The 24,863-nt window shown below is 44.9% G+C and overlaps 1 protein-coding gene across 2 annotated transcripts in view; it reads right to left on the reverse strand.

Annotated features, from left to right (window-relative positions):
• Positions 1 to 22,773: 22,773 nt before the first annotated feature.
• Positions 22,774 to 24,863, reverse strand: part of LOC134567991 (beta-1,3-galactosyltransferase 2-like) — a 45,059-nt gene continuing 42,969 nt past the window's right edge. For both annotated transcript variants that reach the window (XM_063426200.1, XM_063426199.1), the window contains one exon: positions 22,774 to 24,202. In XM_063426200.1, the coding sequence (XP_063282270.1) occupies positions 22,912 to 24,090 (1,179 nt within the window). In that variant the 5' untranslated portion in view covers positions 24,091 to 24,202 and the 3' untranslated portion in view covers positions 22,774 to 22,911. The remainder of the gene's footprint in view (positions 24,203 to 24,863) is intronic.

The following is a 24,863-nucleotide window of genomic DNA, read 5'->3' on the forward strand; positions in this document are numbered from 1 at the left end:
TTGTCAACAAAGGACTGATCACAGGACATACATTTTATGTAACTAAACATTTGCATGAAAATAAAATCATTTAGACAATGTCTTGGTCACATAATTAGATGCCACCTCTCTCAAACCCAACCTGGTCTGCTCCTTCTTGCTGATTATCTATTGGAAACATGCCCTGGCTGTTTTAGGCATAGTTTTCCTCCCCCACCTGTGTGTGTGTGTGCCTGCTCCTGCTTACCTGCACGGCTCTCATCAGGCTAGAAAGTAGTTGCTGAACTCAGTGGTGTATTTGGGATCTGTGCTGCGCTAGGCATGACGGAACTCCGGCACCCCCTCCTTTAACCCCTTAAGGACACATGACATGTGTGACATGTCATGATTCCATTTTATTCCAAAAGTTTGGTCCTTAAGGGGTTAAATTTGCCCTGCCCCTTTCTGTCAAGACCACACCTCCACCGGTTAAAGACTAACACACACTTTGACTGACAGACACACACGGACAAACCCACTCTCAGATACTCTGACAAACACACACACTAAATAATTTGACACAATCTGAAAGACACACACACAATCACTCACTCACTCACTCACAGACACAAGGACAGAGACACACACTCACTGACACACAAATATAATCACTCAGACACACACTCACTCACAGACACACACTGACAGACATATACACATTCACAGACACACACACATTCAGTGACAGACACATACGCTCACTCACTCACAGACAAACACAGACACACACTGACAGACATGCACACACTCATTTACAGACACACGCTCATTCACAGACACATACTGACAGACACACATTCACTGACTGACAGACACACGCACTCACTCATTCACAGACACACGCCCACTCACAGACACATTGACTTACAGACACACTGTCACAGTCTGACATACATACCCACACACACTCGCCCACAGACACACTGACAGCTACACACACACGCACTGACAGACACACACTCACTGAATCACAGACACACTGTCACAGACTGACAGACACACATGCACTCACTCACAGACACACTGACAACTATACACACAAACATTCACTGACAGACACACACACACACACACACAATTCTTCCGAACACTCATAGGTAATTTTATTAAAGGAGGCTCATATTATGCTTGTTCAAAGCTGCCAAATAACCGTAGAGAAGAAATGTGAGGTTGGGCGAAAATAGTATTCTTTAAATGTAGATTCACAAGACCAATCAGCCACTTGGAGAAGGTCTTCCAGCCTACAACCCAAGGAGAAAGCTTTAGAAGCCATGACACCTCTAGTAGAATGTGCCCTATAAACTGAAATGTCTGTCAGCCGATGACCTAATCCATTTCTGACTTTCTCCACTATAAATTTATGCTGAGCTCATACAGCTTGGCTCTTTCCTCTGCAAAAGTTAATTACTTCAATACCCTCATAACCACACTCTCCCGCGAACCCAAACAACTATTTCATATATTTAACTCTCTTCTTCGCCCTGCTGTTCCTCCTCCACCTACTAACTTGACCGCCTCGGACTTTGCAACTCACTTCACTGACAAGATCTATACAATCAGAGAAGAGATCTCTCATCTTTCTTCTTCCCCTTACAATACTTCCCCTAACTTCACTCTCTCTGCTGTTCTATGTTCATTCGCACCCGTTACATTGGAAGAGGTCTTTCTCCACCTCTCACTACATTTCTCAATCTCTCTCTTTCTCCTCTGGTATATTTCCATCGCCCTTCAAACATGCAACTGTAACCCCAATTCTAAAGAAGCCCAATCTTGACCCTAACTCCCCATCCAACTATCGTCCTATCTCGCTACTGCTTTTTGCATCCAAGATCCTTAAAAGAATTGTGTATGCGAGATTGACAGACTTCCTCGAGTCCAACTCTCTGCTAGACCCGCTTCAGTCTGGTTTCTGCGCTAAGCACTCTGTGGAAACGGCACTGACTAAAGTATCCAATGATCTACTCGCTGCAAAATCTGGTGGTCACTACTTTATCCTAATTCTCCTTTTCCTGTCTGCGGCTTTTGACACTGTTGATCATCAACAGCTTCTTCTCATTCTCTGCAATATCGGTCTACAAGATATTGCTCTCTCCTGGTGCTCCTCCTACCTCTCCCAGCGCTCTTTCAGTGTTTCTTTCTCTGGCTCTGCTTCTTCTCCCCAACTCCTCTCTGTTGGTGTCCCCCAAGGTTCAGTCCTTGGTCCCCTACTGTTCTCCATCTATACTGCCTCCCTTGGTAAACTCATTAGCTCCTTTGGCTTCCAATATCATTTCTATGCAGATTACACGCAAATCTACCTGTCCTCTCCTGATCTCTCCCCGTCCCTCTTGACTAGTGTCTCTGACTGCCTCTCTGCTATTTCTAACTGGATGGCTGCCCACTTCCTTAAACTAAACTTGACCAAAACTGAAATTCTGGTCTTTCCTCCCTCAAGTGTTGTTACTCCTGTGTCTGGTCTCCCTCCAAGTCAACGGTGTTACCATCAGCTCCACCATGCAGGCTCGCTGCCTATGTGTTCTCTTTGACTCCGACCTCTCCTTCAAGCCTCCTGTTCAATCTATCGCCAAATCCTGTCATTTCCATCTCAAAAACATTGCGCGCATCCGCCCCTACTTAATGCCAGATGCGACTAAGGTGTTGGTCCATTCCACTGTCCTTTCTCGCCTTGAATACTGTAATCCGCTTCTCAGTGGTTTTACGTGCTCCCAACTTGCACCCGTTACAGTCCATAGTGAATGCGGCAGCGAGGCTCATCTTCCTGTCCGCCCGCACTTCCCATGCCTCCCTACATTGGCTTCCTATAAAATATAGAGCTCAATTTTAAATTCTGGTTCTTGCTTTCAAATCTCTACATAATGCTGCTCCCACCTATCTATCCTCCCTTATACACAAGTATGTCCCGTCTAGGCCCTTACGATCTGCTGAAGACTTACGTCTATCTTCTGTCCGTACTCCCACCTCTGATGCTCGCCTTCAAAATTTCTCAAGGGCTGCACCGTTCCTGTGGAACTCGCTTCCCTCCTCCGTTAGATGCTCACCCAGTCTCCACTCCTTCAAAAAATCGTTAAAAACCCACTTCTTCATAAAAGCGTATCAATTAAACTGTTAATAGCTCCTGACTGATTCCTCTTCTGCAACTGTCACTAGTTTAATACTATCCTTACCTTTTTGTGTCATTTTACCCCACTCCCTCTAGCATGTAAGCTCATTGAGCAGGGCCCTCAACCGCTCTGTTCCTGTGTGTCCAACTTGTCTGGTTACAACTACATGTCTGTTTGTCCACCCATTGTAAAGCGCTGCGGAATTTGATGGCGGTATATAAATAACATACCGTATATACTCGAGTATAAGCCGACCCGAATATAAGCCGAGGCCCCTAATTTTACCCCCCAAAAATGGGGAAACTTATTGACTCGAGTATAAGACTAGGGTGAGAAATGCAGCAGCTACTGGTAAATTTCTAAATAAAATTAGATCCTAAAAAAAATATATTAATTGAATATTTACAGTGTGTGTATAATGAATGCAGTGTGTGTGTATGAATGCAGTGTGTGTGTATGAATGCAGTGTGTGTGTATGATTGCAGTGTGTGTGTATGAGTGCATCGTGTGTATGAATGCAGCGTGTGTATGAGTGCAGCGTGTGTATGAGTGCAGCGTGTGTATGAATGCAGTGTGTGTGTATGAATGCAGCGTGAGTGTATGAGTGCAGCGTGTGTGTATGAGTGCAGCGTGTGTGTATGAGTGCAGCGTGTGTGTATGAGTGCAGCGTGTGTGTATGAGTGCGGCGTGTGTGTATGAGTGCGGCGTGTGTGTATGAGTGCGGCGTGTGTGTATGAGTGCGGCGTGTGTGTATGAGTGCAGTGTGTGTGATGTAGATTAATTTAGAAATAAACAAATATGTTTAAATGTCTATCTGTTCCTGTCCAAATCTGAGATGATTAAATTGCGTATACGCAGAAGTAAGCTCACACTGACACATGGAGTTCAGGTTAAAAGCACTTCAGAAAATTGAATGCAATCTGGCTGGAAAACAGTTATGCAGATCTTTTTAAAGGCAAAATGACATCATCATTGAATATCAGATAATAACAAATAAACATCATTAATTGGATTAAATGTTATGTGACTATATCAGTGTCCACCCATCAATATTATTAATTGGATCAAAAACTAAGTGGTTAGCTTCATGTCCACCCACCAAGAGGTGGTATTATTTTGGACACGGGTGGGGACAAGGGGGTCTTGAGCGTCATTTTACACGGTCGGTGATGTCAGATCTCGTGGTCAGGTGCAAGGTCTCTTATGAATAGAACATTTCATTACTACAGTGTTCTCATGGCCTTCAATTTATACTATGTTGCGAGTTAGGGGAAATTCAGCAGTTCCTGGGTTAGTCATATCTTTATGGAAAAATACAGTCTTTGTCTATTGTGTTAGATGTGCTGAGCAATTCTGTCATGTAATGTAGTTTTCATATGGAGAAGTCAGGTTATGAGGACAAAATGGAGGATTGAAGAAGTCAGGTTAGGAGGACAAAATGGAGGATTTGTCACAGCATCAGGTTAAAATGGAGTTAGTGCAATAATTCAATACAAGTACAATAAAGATTTTTTTAATAATTCTACATCAGTCCCCCCTATGAAATGTTAAATTCTAAGAGATAAAAACTTTATTGGTTAGTTTCAGAGGACAGGTTAGCCCAAAGGCACAAAACCCTATGAAGTAACGGTTCTTAAAGTCTTCTTAGTTCTTCAGAGGGACATCATAAATAGACGAGCTTACATTACCATATGGACCTGTGTTATCTGGAATATAGGCACAACAAGTCATGGTGACAGGTAAACGTTGTTGGTTGCAATAGATATAATAAATGCAAATCAAAATATTATTATAATTATTAGCAGTGACGATTGGGAAAATGGACTCAAACCTTCCTTTTACTGCAAAATCATCTGGTACCCCCCTTGGCACACCTATGGCATCAATATATATATATATATATATGTCAAACTCTCCCTTTAGAGGGGTGCTCCTTTTTATGTTCTGAAGCATGAATGTGGTGTGTCAAGAGTACCTTGTCATGTATTATGTGTATGGACATAATAACCTTGCCTAGGGCGCATTTGCTTATGCATTGTAGTATTAAACCTGTCCCACGCTACACCAGCGTAGGTGGACTCGGATCATTTAGTCAATATTAATATCACCAGAAACTCAGGATGGGCAAATAATCCTGAGGGAGCTTGGCGTTTGGATCGCTTTAGCTTCACGAGGTCTCCTTTTGGGGTCCTCGGCTTTCCATCGATGGCAAGTGGTCAGGCATTATTATGGCCATCAAACACCTACTTGTTGGTATCTTTTTTTCTTTAGAGTCAAAAGTGTGTCAAAATCAACAAATGTTACTTCTCATGTTGCAGAGAGAGAGAGAGTCTTGAATCTGGAACAATGAATCCACTGAGTGATCTCTGCAACTTTCACAATGCACTATTGGGTATATGGTCTTGGTTGTCACATTGATGACCGGCTAGGCTTCTGGCCATCCTGACAAAATGTCTATTATAACTAGTGCATATTTGACCCAGTAGCTCTTTGTCACCTGGATTCTTTAAAGGGATATTGAGAGTTAGCTAGGTGCTTAGGAGTATTTAGAGATCAAAGAGTTCATGAGGGTCTTGGATAGGTATAAAGTTCCATGGGCTCACTGCCCAGTACATGTTTTTGGGTAAACAGAGCTTGAGAGCGTTGGAGTACAGCCCGTCTTCAAGGGTTGCCCCTTTCTGTTTTTCCAGCTTTGTATTTCTTCAGGGTCAGTAGCTGTTTGTCATTCTTTCAGAAGCTTGAGATCTGTAGGTAGGATCTACATGGTGAGTATAGAAGTTTCTTTAGCGGACACCATTCTGTCCACTTCCCTTGGTGCACTTGTGGCTTGGTTGGCAGCTTTTAGTCAGCTGAGTGGTGCTTCTTATCTTCCAGATTGATCCAAAATAATGTGCTGCACCCAGGGCATATCTTGAGTCAGTGTAGATATTGGCATGTCTTCCTTCAGGCATTTTGTATGCCACTGAGAAGTCTGTCAATTCAGCGTCTTGAGCAGATGTGAGTGAGGAAAGTGAAGGTGCTTGACGTACCTGATCTTCTGTAGCAACAGCAAATCCAGTATGGTACCTTTCCTCATTATCCGCAAACAGAGTGTAGTCAGGATCTGGTAAAGCTACTGCATGCTCTGTTGAAAGGTGTCTTGTTTCTTCTTTCATCTGTTCAAAGCAACCATGAGGAGCAGTAGAAGAGGTTTCCTCACCTATTTCTGTGTGAGATTGGGGGGTATTTGTCTTTCTATTTACAGTTCTCTTGCTGACCCCCCTCTGTAGAGAGTTGCAAATTGATTGTTAGTGTTTCATGTGTTCCTTTCATGAGATTTCTGGGGGCTTAGTGAAGAAAAAACATGAGGGACAGCCACCTCCCTTACAGGTGTCTTACTTCCATGGGAATCTGGGTCAGGACCGCACTATTTCCTTGAGAGTGCCCAAAACAGTTCTTTCATGTCTGAATAATTTTAATTTTTCGTTAGTGTGGTATTCCCCCCTGGGAAGTGGCGGAAGAGTGGCCAGAGCAACCTTTCTTCAAAATATAATGTTGTCAGGTAGAGGCAGAGTTGTCTATGAGCGGAGGAAATTGGTAAGGAATAAGAAGGGAGGAAGCATATAAAGGATATAGATATGGTGGTGGGGAGATGGAAGAATGAGTAGTGGATAGAGTGAGAGGGAAGAAGGTGGAGTAGGAGGAGGAGAAGGCGGAGTAGAGGGAGGAGTAGGAGGAGGAGAAGGAGGAATAGAGGAGAAGTAGGAGGAGAGAGGAGAAGGTGGAGTAGAAGGAGAAAGTGGAGTAGAGGGAGGAGTAGGAGGAGGAGAAGGAGAAATAGAGGGAGGAGTAGGAAGAGGAGGGAGGAGTAAGAGCAGGAGGAAGGGGTGGGGGGGGTAGAGGAGAAGGAGGAGGAAAGAGGAGAAGGTGGAGTAGAGGAAGGAGTAGGAGGAGAAAGTGGAGTAGAGGGAGGAGTAGGAAGAGGAGGGAGGAGTAAGAGCAGGAAGAAGGAGTAGGAGGAGGAGAAGGAGGAATAGAGGAGAAGTAGGAGGAGAGAGGAGAAGGTGGAGTAGAAGGAGAAAGTGGAGTAGAGGGAGGAGTAGGAGGAGGAGAAGGAGAAATAGAGGGAGGAGTAGGAAGAGGAGGGAGGAGTAAGAGCAGGAGGAAGGGGTGGGGGGGGGTAGAGGAGAAGGAGGAGGAAAGAGGAGAAGGTGGAGTAGAGGAAGGAGTAGGAGGAGAAAGTGGAGTAGAGGGAGGAGTAGGAAGAGGAGGGAGGAGTAAGAGCAGGAAGAAGGAGTAGGAGGAGGAGAAGGTGGAGTAGAGGAAGGAGTAGGAGGAGAAAGTGGAGTAGAGGGAGGAGTAGGAGGAGAAAGTGGAGTAGAGGGAGGAGTAGGAAGAGGAGGGAGGAGTAAGAGCAGGAAGAAGGAGTAGGAGGAGGAGAAGGTGGAGTAGAGGAAGGAGTAGGAGGAGAAAGTGGAGTAGAGGGAGGAGTAGGAAGAGGAGGGAGGAGTAAGAGCAGGAAGAAGGAGTAGGAGGAGGAGAAGGTGGAGTAGAGGAAGGAGTAGGAGGAGAAAGTGGAGTAGAGGGAGGAGTAGGAAGAGGAGGGAGGAGTAAGAGCAGGAAGAAGGAGTAGGAGTAGGAGAAGGTGGAGTAGAGGGAGGGGCAGTAGGGGAAAGTGGGGGACTGTAGATGAAGGGGAGGGATCGGTGGGAGGAATAAGCGGGGGTGGGCAGGTAAGGGAGCAGACAGGTGATGTAGCAATGGAGGATACATCAGAAATCAAGACTAGGTAGAAATGCAATGGAGGCTGCAAATAGCCCATGTACAACAACTATTAACTGGCCCTATGCTTTCCCTAGAGAAAAATAATAAAAGGCTAACATGCTCATCTTGTCTCCACAAGCCTCGAACGTTTCACTGCCATGGGTGGCCCATGATGGCTTGCCCACCACTTCTCCACACGGGGTCTTGTGCCCGCGGAGACAGACGCTATCCCTGACTCTCGTTCTTAATTTAATAATTTATATCTAACATCTCAAAATGTAATTTCTACTTATATCACAAATATACATTATCACAATTTTTATGTCTCGCAAATGGGATAAAATTTATTCTACTCTTCACTGATAATGTATATTTAAAACATACAAAATAGACAAATAACATTGCCTTCTGCAAAATAGATGGAAAAGATAATGGAGATTTTGTTAAGCTTATAAATGTTAACTGGTCAAGAAATCTTTGTTTATTAGAAACTTTTTATAGTAAATGTTCTTTAAGATAACCCCTCTTCCAGCATGTTATCAATTTTTTTTTTTTTTTTTACAAAGTTCAAACACACTTGTTCACAGACACTTTTCCTGATATAGGGAAACTAATAGTAGGATAATTTTAGTAATTGTAACTTTTTGTTCATAATATATGGGAATTAAGGAAGACAGCATGTCTTAGGATAGGATGAGCGTGGTAGAAGTAGATCTCGTCAGCCTTGGATGGCCAGAATTGACACGATATATGGGCGGATATGACTTCACTAAGGGCAGAGTGAGGGCAGGAGCCAGGACTGACGTGTCTCTTTAAGGACAACCTTCTTTTGTTCTAGGGGCCATTTTCTTTTAGGGCATTTCAGCTGACAAATGAAAGCATTATACATTTAACAGCCCGTGAAGCTTTGAAATAACATGGTGCAAAAAAAAAAATAAACTCACGGGATTCAAACAATTACCAATACACTTTTCCTCTTCATAATCTAACGTAACAACTTTGCATATTCCCTCTATCCACATTGCATAGTATTGCAACAAATCACACTTGCCTTTACATTTTTAACTCGTCCAAATAATTCTCTATTCCTGCATCAGATTCACTTTCCTAACCTTCGTAATCAACACTGAGCTACATCCCCCACACGATCCTATCAACTTCAATTGAAATAACAAAATACACAATTAGAATATTTTCTAGCAAAAAATTCCATTGCTAAGTTCTGGATAACTCTACGGAACACAAATCTGAATCGCACTGAGTCGCAATCACGTCCACCCCCTCCTCCTCCCTCCCTTGTCTCACAGAAGGCAAAAAGGGAGGGGGACTGCAAGCATGACATTTTAACCATGTCAGTGCTGGAAAGACAGTTACGTTACAATTATTGCAAAAGCAAATAGACACAAAAAAAAACACAACATTTAGACAATACACCTAGGGTACCCATACTTATAGCAATAATTGAAATAATCCCTGATCCAGTCAGGTCAATCACAATATAGTAATACTCTCAGTGGAACTCAATACAAAACCCCCACCCTCTACCAGGGTAATGGCTAACACAAAATACAAAAACAATTATTATAATATACATATTCTTAACCCTTTGTGATCTAGTTCTTCCTCAGTCCAACCTTCCTGCTGAATTCTAGCTGCAATCTACCACATGAAGGCACAGCAATTTTACACACTTTAGCAATCTTTTCAACTAGATCACACGCGCTAGCCAGCCCTTATTGGGCTTTCCTAACCCTGTTCAATTCCCCTCCTATACAGGCATCCCAGATATAGGGGAAAGAAGATTAAACAGATTATCTACAATGGTCAGCTGCCACTCAGAAAGGGTGGGTCCCTCCAAGTGCATCTTCCCAAAACGCAGACTAGTCACTAATTCCGTGTACCCGAGGTGGTAGCCACGGATTGGAGTGGGGTGAGAAGTGTGTGACCAATCACTTCTCTCACAAGAGAAATAGTAGAGGATAGTGTAATAGTATAGGAAGTGTAGAAAAGATAAAAAGGTAAGGAAAATCCTTAGAGACAGACACAGGAGTTCATGAGACTCCTCATTAAACAAACAAGACAACAATACAGTTGAAATACAGTGCATGCATTACAGTTCAAATAAAATCAACAGTAATTCCTTTCCTTTACTCGTGTGCTTACTCCAAAGTCACCTCCCTCAACCTCGTAGTGTCTCCACTACCTGCGGCCGCGGAAAACAACTGACACCGGTCCGAGTTCCGCCAGCCTCCCTCGTCACAGCAGCCCACTAATAGTGTCTGCGCTACCCTCACCCTCGTAGTGCCCCTATAAAAACCCACTTACAGGTCTCACTACCACGTGGCGATCAAGACAGCAATGCCTGCCCGAATTCATCCACCAAATATGCTAAAAATTGGAATGGCTCCAGCTCAGCGCTCAAAGTTGGAGGGTACCACCACTCTGCAAGCAGAGTTACGTGCACAGAGAAGCTAGCTAGGCTATCAAAGTGACACAAGAAGGATCCCCAGGAAACTATGAGTCTACACAATCTCCACAGATCCAACACACCTCTTTTTCCATACAGCCCCAGCCACGAGGCTCCTAAAAGAGTAAAACAGGCAAAGAAGACCCCCAGGAACACATCCACAGGTCAACCCCCCTTTTTCCCCTACAACCACAGCACCGTGGTTCCTAAAAGGAGTAAAACAGGCAACAGAAGACCCAGGCAAATCCCCTCAGGTCCACCCCCCTTTATCCCAAAAGGGGTAAAATACAAACAGATAGACAGACAAACTGAAGACCCAGGCAAGTCCCCTCAGGTCCACCCCCCTTTATCCCAAAAAGGGGAAAACAAGCAAAACAGAGAACCCCAGGCAAATCCCCTGCAGGTCCACCCCCCTTTATCTCAAAATGGGGAAACAGGCAAACAATTCAAACATACCCAGGCAACAGATAGACTAAATGCAGGTAAACAAGTGAGTAACGAGACACCGGGCAAGATATTACCTGTCTTTGATGTCTTCCCGGGAAGCAGTCACAGACACGTGGACGGGTCAATCAAAGGGGCCGGAACATACCGGTGGCTCTGCAGAAGTCTCTACCGTGTACCTGGAGGTGATCAATCTCCTTTCCTTCCCCCAGGATTCCCCCGTCCAACAGCATCTTCCTTAGGACGGCTCACCGGCCAGACATAGCCCGATGCCCCACGTTGGAAAGCGCCAAATTGATGTAGATTAATTTAGAAATAAACAAATATGTTTAAATGTCTATCTGTTCCTGCCAAATCTGAGATGATTAAATTGCCTATACGCAGAAGTAAGCTCACACTGACACATGGAGTTCAGGTTAAAAGCACTTCAGAAAATTTAATGCAATCTGGCTGGAAAACAGTTATGCAGATCTTTTTAAAGGCAAAATGACATCATCATTGAATATCAGATAATAACAAATAAACATCATTAATTGGATTAAATGTTATGTGACTATATCAGTGTCCACCCATCAATATTATTAATTGGATCAAAAACTAAGTGGTTAGCTTCGTGTCCACCCACCAAGAGGTGGTATTATTTTGGACACGGGTGGGGACAAGGGGGTCTTGAGCGTCATTTTACACGGTCGGTGATGTCAGATCTCGTGGTCAGGTGCAAGGTCTCTTATGAATAGAACATTTCATTACTACAGTGTTCTCATGGCCTTCAATTTATACTATGTTGCGAGTTAGGGGAAATTCAGCAGTTCCTGGGTTAGTCATATCTTTATGGAAAAATACAGTCTTTGTCTATTGTGTTAGATGTGCTGAGCAATTCTGTCATGTAATGTAGTTTTCATATGGAGAAGTCAGGTTATGAGGACAAAATGGAGGATTGAAGAAGTCAGGTTAGGAGGACAAAATGGAGGATTTGTCACAGCATCAGGTTAAAATGGAGTTAGTGCAATAATTCAATACAAGTACAATAAAGATTTTTTTTAATAATTCTACATCATGTGTGTATGAATGCAGTGTGTGTATGAGTGGTGTGTGTGTGTGTGTTGCAGAGCCTTGGTGGGGGGTGGGCAATTTTTTTTTTTTTCATTTTTTTATTATTATTATTTATTATTATTTTTATTTATTTAATTTAATTATTATTTATTTTTTTATTATTATTTATTATTAATTTTTTTTATTATTATTACTATCTTTTTTTTTCGTCCCCCCTCCCTGCTTGATACATAGCAGGGAGGGGGGCTCTCCTTCCCTGGTGGTCCAGTGGCATTGGCAGTTCGGTGGGGGGAGAGGGGGGCTGGCAGAGCTGTAACTTACCTGTACTGCAGCTCCTGTCAGCTCTCTCCTCCTCCGCGCCGTCCGTTCAGCTCCCTCTGTCAGCTCACAGTGTAAGTCTCGCGAGAGCCGCGGCTCTCGCGAGATTTACACTGGGAGCTGACCGAGGTGCTGAACGGACAGCGCGGAGGAGGAGAGAGCTGACAGGAGCTGCAGGAGAGGTAAGTAAGATCTCTGCAGCCCCACTGTCTGTATTATTAAGAAGCCCAATCTTGACCCTAACTCCCCATCCAACTATCGTCCTATCTCGCTACTGCTTTTTGCATCCAAGATCCTTGAAAGAATTGTGTATGCGAGATTGACAGACTTCCTCGAGTCCAACTCTCTGCTAGACCCGCTTCAGTCTGGTTTCTGCGCTAAGCACTCTGTGGAAACGGCACTGACTAAAGTATCCAATGATCTACTCGCTGCAAAATCTGGTGGTCACTACTTTATCCTAATTCTCCTTTTCCTGTCTGCGGCTTTTGACACTGTTGATCATCAACAGCTTCTTCTCATTCTCTGCAATATCGGTCTACAAGATATTGCTCTCTCCTGGTGCTCCTCCTACCTCTCCCAGGGCTCTTTCAGTGTTTCTTTCTCTGGCTCTGCTTCTTCTCCCCAACTCCTCTCTGTTGGTGTCCCCCAAGGTTCAGTCCTTGGTCCCCTACTGTTCTGCATCTATACTGCCTCCCTTGGTAAACTCATTAGCTCCTTTGGCTTCCAATATCATTTCTATGCAGATTACACGCAAATCTACCTGTCCTCTCCTGATCTCTCCCCGTCCCTCTTGACTAGTGTCTCTGACTGCCTGCCCACTTCCTTAAACTAAACTTGACCAAAACTGAAATTCTGGACTTTCCTCCCTCAAGTGTTGTTACTCCTGTGTCTGTCTCCCTCCAAGTCAACGGTGTTACCATCAGCTCCACCATGCAGGCTCGCTGCCTATGTGTTCTCTTTGACTCCGACCTCTCCTTCAAGCCTCCTGTTCAATCTATCGCCAAATCCTGTCATTTCCATCTCAAAAACATTGCGCGCATCCGCCCCTACTTAATGCCAGATGCGACTAAGGTGTTGGTCCATTCCACTGTCCTTTCTCGCCTTGAATACTGTAATCCGCTTCTCAGTGGTTTTACGTGCTCCCAACTTGCACCCGTTACAGTCCATAGTGAATGCGGCAGCGAGGCTCATCTTCCTGTCCGCCCGCACTTCCCATGCCTCCCTACATTGGCTTCCTATAAAATATAGAGCTCAATTTAAAATTCTGGTTCTTGCTTTCAAATCTCTACATAATGCTGCTCCCACCTATCTATCCTCCCTTATACACAAGTATGTCCCGTCTAGGCCCTTACGATCTGCTGAAGACTTACGTCTATCTTCTGTCCGTACTCCCACCTCTGATGCTCGCCTTCAAAATTTCTCAAGGGCTGCACCGTTCCTGTGGAACTCGCTTCCCTCCTCCGTTAGATGCTCACCCAGTCTCCACTCCTTCAAAAAATCGTTAAAAACCCACTTCTTCATAAAAGCGTATCAATTAAACTGTTAATAGCTCCTGACTGATTCCTCTTCTGCAACTGTCACTAGTTTAATACTATCCTTACCTTTTTGTGTCATTTTACCCCACTCCCTCTAGCATCTCTGTATCATTGAGCAGGGCCCTCAACCGCTCTGTTCCTGTGTGTCCAACTTGTCTGGTTACAACTACATGTCTGTTTGTCCACCCATTGTAAAGCGCTGCGGAATTTGATGGCGGTATATAAATAACATACCGTATATACTCGAGTATAAGCCGACCCGATTATAAGCCGAGGCCCCTAATTTTACCCCCCAAAAATGGGAAAACGTATTGACTCGAGTATAAGACTAGGGTGAGAAATGCAGCAGCTACTGGTAAATTTCTAAATAAAATTAGATCCTAAAAAAAATATATTAATTGAATATTTACAGTGTGTGTATAATGAATGCAGTGTGTGTGTATGAATGCAGTGTGTGTGTATGAATGCAGTGTGTGTGTATGATTGCAGTGTGTGTATGATTGCAGTGTGTGTGTATGAGTGCATCGTGTGTATGAATGCAGCGTGTGTATGAGTGCAGCGTGTGTATGAGTGCAGCGTGTGTATGAGTGCAGCGTGTGTATGAATGCAGTGTGTGTGTATGAATGCAGCGTGTGTATGAATGCAGTGTGTGTGTATGAGTGCAGCGTGAGTGTATGAGTTTAGCGTGTGTGTATGAGTGCAGCGTGTGTGTATGAGTGCAGCGTGTGTGTATGAGTGCAGTGTGTGTGTATGAATGCAGTGTGTGTATGAGTGGTGTGTGTGTGTGTGTGTTGCAGAGCCTTGGTGGGGGGTGGGCAATTTTTTATTTTTTTTTTATTTTCATTTTTTTATTATTATTATTTATTATTATTTTTATTTATTTAATTTAATTATTATTTTTTTTTATTATTATTTATTATTAATTTTTTTTTATTATTATTACTATCTTTTTTTTTCGTCCCCCCTCCCTGCTTGATACATAGCAGGGAGGGGGGCTCTCCTTCCCTGGTGGTCCAGTGGCATTGGCAGTTCAGTGGGGGGAGAGGGGGGCTGGCAGAGCTGTAACTTACCTGTACTGCAGCTCCTGTCAGCTCTCTCCTCCTCCGCGCCGTCCGTTCAGCTCCCTCTGTCAGCTCACAGTGTAAGTCTCGCGAGAATTTACACTGGGAGCTGACCGAGGTGCTGAACGGACGGCGCGGAGGAGGAGAGAGCTGACAGGAGCTGCAGGAGAGGTAAGTAAGATCTCTGCAGCCCCATTGTCTGTATTATGGCAATGTAAATTGCCATAATACAGACTCTGACTCGAGTATAAGCCGAGTTGGGTTTTTTTAGCACAGAAAATGTGCTAAAAAACTCGGCTTGGGGGCGGGGCCGGACCGCCGAGCTGAGCGGCAGCCATCCATGCCAGCTCCAGCTCCGAATCGCTCAAATACGCTGAAATAAGCACTAAAAGCACACCTGAAGCCGGGGCAGAAGTAAGCACCAAGCGGGGAGAGGCACAGGAGCACAACCTGCGAACCGACACCGAACTGCCTGCCCTACCGGAGCACGATAAACCCATGTGGCCTACGCGCAGAAACCGCGAGCCCAGACGAGAGAGAGAGGGGGAACCGGATCCGGCCCCGCTCCCCCCCCCTCAGGCCGGCGGGGGTGATCCCGGCCCATGAGGTAGTTCTCGGAGACTGGAGGCAGAAAGCCCACAAATGGCAGGGCCCTTTCCCACGTGGAGTCAAGATGGCCGCGGAACCCGCTCGCTACTGGGAACCACGCAGGGACGCCTGGACCCCTGGGGATGGCGGATCCCACAGACGGACCCCACCGGGCGGCAGAACGGTCAGTGCAGAGCCAGCCCTAACCCCTGGATTTGGTGGTGATCTGGGGAGGCCCAGCCCCGACTCTGTGATCCCTATGGTGACTGGGTAAGCTGGATCCCCGGCGGACCGGTGGCCGGGGAGACAAGCGCCGGCGACATGCAAGAGGCCGGAGAGGGGTGGGGCCTAACGGGCCTGGAGCTCAAACGGGGAACTGCAGCTGGGGAGGTGCAGGGGACTGGAGGCCCGAGGACTTTTCAGTGGGGGGGGGGGGGGGGGAGTCTGCCGGGCTGCTGACGTCCCTGAGTGCCCACAGCACTGTGGAACCCTTGAATGACCGACCGGAGCAGGCCTGGAGGAGAACAGAGGGGATTGGTCACGCCAGGGGAGCTGGGGGACCCTGCAATGAGTGACCAGCCTAGCAACCATATGCACCCCAGGCATAAGCCTGCAAGAGGACACGGCGGAGGAAAGCCCGCACAGATACCTCCCAGGAGGCCACTGACATTATTAACCGCCGGGCACTACAACGCCACCTCCAGTGGAGAGACTCCCCTATTATGGTATCACAGACCAAGATTAGGATACACCTTCTTACTCTTAACCTATTGAGGTATAATCCGGCACCATATATATGCATAATTATATAGTATTGTTGGGCACTCACTGTTTCATAGGCCTCTGCGTAGGCGACCACATACTATTACCCTGCACTGCAATCATTAATCAGCCTCTGCGCAGGCACATATGCAACTAGTGTCTTATACAACTCTGAGCCTCTGCGCAGGCAACATTATATTGATTTTTGCTTCTCGCAACATGCATGCAATTCTACTAAAAAATAAGCACTCTTCTTGACATACACGCACGCTCCTACACTTGTTCAATGTTTTACTCTTTATACGACATGCTTCTGGACTGATCTATATAAAAAAAAAAAGTGCAAGCCTCTTCACATGACCCGTTATGTACACGCAACTTACCTTGTCATATTTACTACCTATGTCATGCTGTATAATTCTTGTTTACCATCTATGCACTACTAAAATAAAGAATTAAAAAAAAAAAAAACTCGGCTTATACTCGAGTATATACGGTAATAATAATAATAATAATTACTGTTATTTTTTTCACTTCTGGGAGAGCTGGGTGGATATTTTGCACCTGTGGTCTAGTGGGGCTACTGGGCTGGCTGATGGTGCACAAAGCAGCTCCTCATTTGCACGGCGCAGAGTAATGCCGGGAGCCGGAGTGACGTCAAATTCCGCCTCCCAGCATTACAAGGGAGCTGAGCAGGATGGACTCAACACTCTCCCTGCCTGCTTTGTGCGCCCGACTGCCTGACTAGGCCAGCTCTTGGGCCCCCTTAAAACAAGGCTAAAAAGGCATTTCCCTGGGCATTTGGGGGCGGCGTTTTTTGCCACCCCCTAGGAAGTGCCACCCAGGGCAAATGCCTTGTTAGCCTCATGGTAAATACAGCGCTGATTGAACTTACTTCCTCCCAGTAGGCTGCAGGGGCTGTTATAACTCTGTGACAGGGGCCCGGTTGCCTCAGTACTTTTCTATGGGGTTTTCTTTGACACTGGATGACCATATGCAGTGTACAACATCATCCAAACTTTCTGAAACTCCAGGAAGTGCCTAAAGTGAGCCTGCCTTTGTACTGCAATGTAAACATTGCAGTTTCTCTAAAATGTAAATGTTTTACACTGCAGAGTTAAGGGTGGCAGGGACACTGCATCCAGACCACTTCAATGAGATGAAGTAGTCTGAGTACCTAGAGTGTCCCTTTAAATTACAACCAGTGTGAATGGAGGGCTGTGGTTACAAGGAAGGGTGGGGAGAGACAATAAAAAGGACTGTAGACCATATGGGAGACTTAAAGGAGTGGCAGAGCAGCCAGCGTGAGCAAGTCTGGAAGTGTCCATGGATAAAACCCTGCTGGGAAAATAACAAGACAGAGAAAAGGGGGAAGAGGGGAAAGGCGCACACAACCTGGTCAACCAAGAGATTAAATTGAATTCTATCTACCCAATGTAGAAAATCCCCACCATTTTAAACCAGATGATAAGGAATTTAAAGGTGGGGAAGCATCCTTTAAATGCACACTGGCAGGGCTGGACTGGCCCACCGGGATACCGAGAAATTTCCCGGTGGGCCGCGGCACCTGGGGGGCTGGAGATGGAGAGGAAGCCCTGCTCCACATATTTTAATAATATTGCGGCCGCTGGCCGCATGTCAGTGCCGCCGGGTGGCCGGTCCGGCGGCACACTCTGAGGTGATTACTCAACTTGCGGCCGGCGGCCCCATCTCCTGTGCTGACAGCTATGCTGCTGTCAGTATCAGCGAGTGTGCCGGGTGGCCGCCTAACCGGTCCGGCGGCACACTCACTGATAATGACAGCCGTGCAGCTGTCAGCACAGGAGGACTGAGGGAGGGGGCGGAGCTAACTACCAAGCTCCCTCGCGGTTCCCATAAATCCCAGCATCTACACATCATAGAGTAGGGACACAGAAGGGCAAGGGGGGGGGGAGACAAATAAAGGGGAAGGGGGGCAAATAGAGGGGAAGGGGGGGCAAATAGAGGGGAAGGGGGGACAAATAGAGGGGGGGCAAATAGAGGGGAGAGGGGCAAATAGAGGGGAAGGGGGAGGCAAATAGAGGGGAAGGGGGGACAAATAGAGGGGGAGAGGGGACACATAGAGGGGAGGGGGGGCAAATAGAGGGGAAGGGGGGGCAAATAGAGGGGGTGGGGGGAGACAAATAGAGGGGAAGGGGGGAGAGACAAATAGAGGGGAAGGGGGGCAAATAGAGGGAAAGGGGGGAGACAAATAGAGGGGAAGGGGGGCAAATAGAGGGGAAGGGGGGAGACAAATAGAGGGGAAGGGGGGAGAGACAAATAGAGGGGAAGGGGGGAGACAAATATAGGGGAAGGGGGGGCAAATAGAGGGGAAGAGGGGGGCAAATATAAGGGAAGGGGGGCAAATGGAGGAGAAGGGGGGAAACAAATAGAGGGGAAGGGAGGCAAATAATAGAGGGGAAGGGGGAGACAAATAGAGGGGAAGGGGGGAGAGAAATAGAGGGGAAGGGGAGAGACAAATAGAGGGGTAATAGAAACACAGGGGAAGGGGGGACACAGAGACTGAGGGGTAATAGAAAGACACCAGGTTGGGGGACGAAGACAAAGAGACAGAGGGGTAATAGAGAGACAGGGGATAGGGGGACAAAGAGGGGTAATAGAGACAGAGGGGTAATAGAGAGACAGGGGATAGGGGGACAAAGAGGGGTAATAGAGACAGAGGGGTAATAGAGAGACATAGGGGTTGGGGGGACAAAGAGAGGGGTATTAGAGAGACACAGAAGAAGGGGGGACACAGAGACAGATGGGGTAATAGAGAGACACAGGGGATGGGGGTACAAAGAGACAGATGGGTAAGAGAGAGACACAGGGAGGAGATGGGAAAGAGAGACACAGGGAGGAGATGGGGAAGAGAGACACACTAAAGGTTTGTTGGGGGGACAAAGAGACATACAGTAGGGAAGGGGAACAAAGTGACACAAGATTTGTGGGAGGCAACGCTGGGCTGGGGAAAAAGAGACAGAGAGTGGCTGGGAGTGGCTACTTTGAAAAGCCCAGGAGTGCACGTAGACAGACACACACTCCTACACACATATATATATACACACACACAATCACATATACACACACAGTTACACATATATACATAGGCATACACTCTTATTTTTATTATCGCCATTTATGTAGCGCCAACAGATTCCGTAGCGCTTTACAATAATATGAGAGGGGTATTTGACTATAAATAGGACAATGACAAGAAAACTTACAGGAACAATAGGTTGAAGAGTACCCTGCTCAAACGAGCTTACAGTCTATAGCATATTTATAGTCACATACACATTATTGCAAACCTACAATTTATGTTGCTGGCTGCTTCTGGTGCAGTATGCTAAGGGCCGGTGTAAAGAATTTTGGGTACATAGGCGAAGATGCATTTTTCCGCCCCCCCAAAAAACATCTTCACCTGTGTGCCTCTTAACCTCCCTTTTGTGTTTCTTATCCCGTTTTTAAATATCTGACTCCCTTTAGTGTATTTTATCTCCTATTTTTGCCTTTGTGTGTCTCCTATCTCTCCTCTTTCTATGACTCTTACATCCTCCCACATTTTGTGTGTCTTACTCCTCCCAGACCCTTTGTGTGACTCCTTTTCTCCCAGCCCCTTTGTGTCTTTTACTCTTCTCAGCTCCTTTGTGTGTGTCTCTTTCCTTCTCAAGCCCCGCTTTGTGTTTTTCTCATCCAGCCCCTCTCCCCATCCCTTAATGGTCCCCTCCCTTCTCTGACCCTTACTGTTCCTATCCCCTCTCTCCTCCTTTCCCTGTCCCTTAGTGTTCCTCTCCCCTCCCCCCCCCGTTCCCTGTCGCTTAGTGTTCCTCTCCCCCTCCTTCCTTTTCTTGTACCTCAGGGTCTCTCCCCCCTCCTCTCCCTGTCCCTTGGTGTGCCTCCTACCTTTCTTGTAGCGTGGCTGAGCAGAGCGAATCCCGGTACAGTGAGCTTTTCCTGTCAGTCCTGCCAGGTACAGGAAACAGAAGTTCCTGTACCACGGTACACTCCGCTTGGCCATGCTACAGTCAAGGGTGTATAAACACTAACAGTCACACACACTCAATGACAAACACACAGACGTCTCTGACAGCCAGACTCACTTATCTGACACACTCATTTATTGACAGACACTCACACGCACACTGACAGACACACAAATAATAACAGACACACACACTCACATGCTCACACATACACACTCACAGACACACATACTCACACACACACTGACAGATACACATACTCACATGCACACACACACACACTGACAGACACACACACTCACTCACACACACACACAAACTCACAGACACACATAATTACACACACACACACACACCGACATATACACTCATTCACTCACACACACTGACAGACACACACACAAACTCACAGACACACATACTCACACACAAACTCACAGATAAACATACTCACATGCACACACACACACACACTGACATACACACTCACTCAAACACACACACTGACAGACACACAAACGCACAGATACACATACTCACACACAAACTCACAGACACACATACTCACATGCACACACACACACTGACAGACACAAACTCACAGACACACATGCACACACACACTCACAGTAATTAATAATATAAATTTAATTAAAATTTCCCACCCAGCCTCCCTACCTGGAGAGCTGGCGTGGATCTGGGCCTGAGCCTCAATTCTGACCTCAAACAGAGCAGCACACCGCCGCTCCCTCCCTCTAACCTGCAGGTTCCTGGTGCCAGCTGCGTCCCATCTTGCTGCCCTGTACTGCTGTCTGGGAGCTGGGAGGAAGTTAAATGTAATCACTTCCTCCCAGAACAGTAAGCACTTGAGGGAAGAGCCGTGGGCCGTATGTTTGACAGCCCTGATCTGGAGGTTTCTCTAGACCAGGGGTAGGCAACCTACGGCACTAGTGCCATGCACGGCACTCGAGGTGCCTTTGCACGGCACTCAAGGCTACGAGAGCCAAACAGGCTCTGGCCTGTCAGGAGTCCCAATGAAACTTCAGCTATCTATAATACGTAAAGGTGGTGATGGACAATCCTCAATTTATGCATTGGAGCACATAGAGGAAGTGATCTCAGATCACTTCCTCCCAGCACTTATGAATGGGAATCCACACTGCAGTAAAGCAGCCCACAGCTTCTTGTTGCAGCTTCTGTCCTTGAGCTGTGCCTGGCCAGCCTGATCCTCACTGGAACACAGGGAAGCCTCAGAGCTGCAGAATAACCCTCCCCTCATACAAATAATACAAACACACACACAGTCCGCACAAACACAACACCACCAACAATCCACATACATGCACACAATCCCACATGCAGCCTCTCACATGCAATACCCCAAACAGCCCCACACAGACACACACTACCAAATACACAATGTGACATATCCATCCACACACAGTTCCACAAGCAGCCCCCATACACAGCTCAAATTCATAGGTATTATACATGATACCACAAACTATTAATGAACATATAAAATATAATAACTCATACGCACAAATACAACGATACAAAGCAACTGCAGTATAAATAACACAAGCAGTATATGGCAACATGCTCACCTCAATTTAAAGAAATAGGACCGACACACTATGGGACTTCACAATCTTATTTCGGCACAGTGCTGCTAAAAGGTTGCCTACCCCTGCTCTAGACCTACACTGATTCAATCAAGAGGCTTACCCCCAACTCGCCCCCTATAATAGGGAATCTAAGGATGGCATCTCTAGGGACCCATAGATTATATATATATGGAACTCTAATCTGTATGTGAAAGAATATAAATATTTATATATATATATATATATATATATATATATATATATATATATATATATATATACACACACACATATACAATCAGTTGTAACACTTGCTCTTTCTTTTCTGTGTGTAGAGTTTTCTATTGTTTCCCTGACTCTCAGCATCTTATGCGTTTTTCTTTGCAAAAGTAATGAGCGCGCACATAGTTTGTCATGCATGAATTGAACTATTTCTCATGGAATTGAGATGGTGGATTAATGAGTGGGTAAGGATGGAAAGGAGGTAAGGTTGAAGAAACTCCCCTAGTTGAAAGGCGTGCCAGACAAAGCACACTGACAAAGTTAGACCTTTTCTTGCTTTATTTTAATTTGTATATTTGTGTAACAGTGTTTGCTTGCTGTTAAAAAAAAGTCAAAAAATATATGTGTCTTCAATGTTTAGGCTTTTCTGCATTTTATTAGTACATGCACCAGCAAATTTTTACTCTGTTCTAGCAAAACGAATAGATTGAAAAATCAATTACTTAAAAACCATTATCACCATCTGCAAGATGATATATACAGAAATGACCAAGGCAGGTAGGTTGCCAACATAGCTTACACTCCCATGGACGCTATATGCTTCATTTTTCTCATCGGTAAGAAGATTTTAAAAATAAATGAATAAATAAGAATAACTTTTTCTAATTATGCGCATCTTGCATTTTGGCTTAATTAATGTGTACTGTTAACCAATTACACACACTTTAAAGTACAAGTTCCAATAATCTGCAGTATATATATATATATATATATATATATACACACACACACATACATACATGTACACACATACACACTATATATATATATATATATATATATATATATATACACACACACACACAAACAGTAGAGGCCATAATTGAGAGAAAACTACATATTTACAAAGTCTATACATCTAAAAATAAGCTGGACACATTTACACAATATTGATTCCAATAGACCATAATGTTTTATTTTTGGCATTTTACGCACATGTGTGCCTATTCTGTTGGAGCTGGTTCCAGTAGCGGACTAACTCAGGAGGCTTGAAGTCATGGGACGTAACTATCCGGTTGTACATACAGTCAGAATATGCAACCCTCCAGTGATTGAAATCAGACGGGCTAGGTGGAGGTACAGGTTTAATTCCCAATTTGTCAAGACAAATCCCTATATAAACATCTTCTAATGGCAAATGTTTAACAGTTAAAGTGATTTTAAATATCTTTTCTGCCAGCTCCCCAGAGAACACATAACCAGTGCCAGAACAAAACACAGGGTACATGTCTCCTGGGTACAAATCTGGTGGCATGTACCATTTACTGTCTTTGTTCCGATTCGGTGCATACCCTTTCATTATAGATCCTGTAAAATAATTGGTCCTTGGAGGAAGATCTGGCTTCAGAAGCTTGTTTATTAAATATTCAGTATTCACAAACATGTCAGTGTCTGTCTTCATGACATAGTGTGCGTGTGGACAATATGTGGCCACCCAGTTCATTCCCATTAGGGTTTTAGTGGTCAGATTGTTGTAGGTGTCTAAATATTCCTGCTGGATGATATCATGATATTGCATACTTTCACTGGTTATGGCCTGTTCAATGTCAAATGCTTGTTGAGTGTTTCGACCGAGCAAAAACAGCCTTACTACTTGGACTCCTGGTATAACATTTTCATTTCCCCAAGTTTGCCTAATAGCTTGACGAGCATCTAGATGTTGTGGTGTTGCAGCTATCAGCAAAATTAGAAAGGGAATGTGTGTTTGACATTTCATGGGCTCATTAATGATATAATCATAGAACTGAACTCCCTGAGATGAAGCACGCAATTGTCCCATGGGCATAATCTGTAATAATCTTTGAGTTGATTGACTGGTTTTATCTTGAGGTTTCTCATGGGAAGAAGAGTAAACCATATTCTTTGCAATCCAAGCAGAGTTGTTAATGTTACTTTTTTTCCCCTTGAAGACACGTATGTTGTGCAACTTCAGATTGTCTTCATTCACAAATTTTCTTGGAAACCAGCTATAACTGCTTAGCATCAGCAACATGAAAAGCAGGAACACCAAAAATACAAACCCTGTTGTAAAGCATGAAGAGACAAAGGTTCTGGAGAGGCGCTTCAGCCAATGGGGACAACAGTGGATCCTCTTCCAGAAAAGCATGATACAATTTCCCCAAAGAATAATGCAGTGCCTGAACTTCCACCATCAACCACAGCTAATCACACAGCATTCCCATGCTCCAATGCTCCTCTTCTGAGACTGCAAACGCCATCTACAGAAAAACAAAGCAAAGCACTTGGAAACTCAAGTTCTTACCTTGATACAACTAAAAATGTCTTGGTTTACTCCTGTCCAATACACTCTGTTTCCTTGATAATCTTCTACTCTCTGTTTATCTACAACAAAGCCTCTTTTCTCTCACAGGGTTCTTCACTACAGTAAGAATTGTTGGGAATTCACTTTGAAATCTCATTTTAGTGAATAACCTAGTACACATTAAAAACACCATATTTATGAGTATAGTTGTTTTGCGTGGTTGTTTAACAGTTTGTAATTCAGTGGGAATATATGAATATTTTTTTGAAACAGAAGAGAAGGGATCGGTGGTGGAGAAAACCTCCGCCGATACCTTGGTAGGGTTACAGGAGGTAAAAGGGGCTTAACCCCAAATGCAATAGGTACAAAAAAAGAAAAGTGGAAATGTGTGACCAACTCGCATAAAGCAGGTGGGAACACAGATCCACTAGGAAATACCTCCTAATAAAAACCGTCACATAGGTAGGAAAAACCTTTATTAGAGAAAATTATCTTAATAACACACCAAAATAATGTGTAAAGAAGAAAACCAACACCTAGTAAAAAACTTTTGGCTGGATCTAATTAGTAATCTTAAATAAAGTAGTGTAGTGGGAGCCCGTGATATTATGAAGTAA

This window comes from Pelobates fuscus, chromosome 7, assembly GCF_036172605.1.
Source record: "Pelobates fuscus isolate aPelFus1 chromosome 7, aPelFus1.pri, whole genome shotgun sequence".
In the NCBI taxonomy this organism is placed as follows: domain Eukaryota; kingdom Metazoa; phylum Chordata; class Amphibia; order Anura; family Pelobatidae; genus Pelobates; species Pelobates fuscus.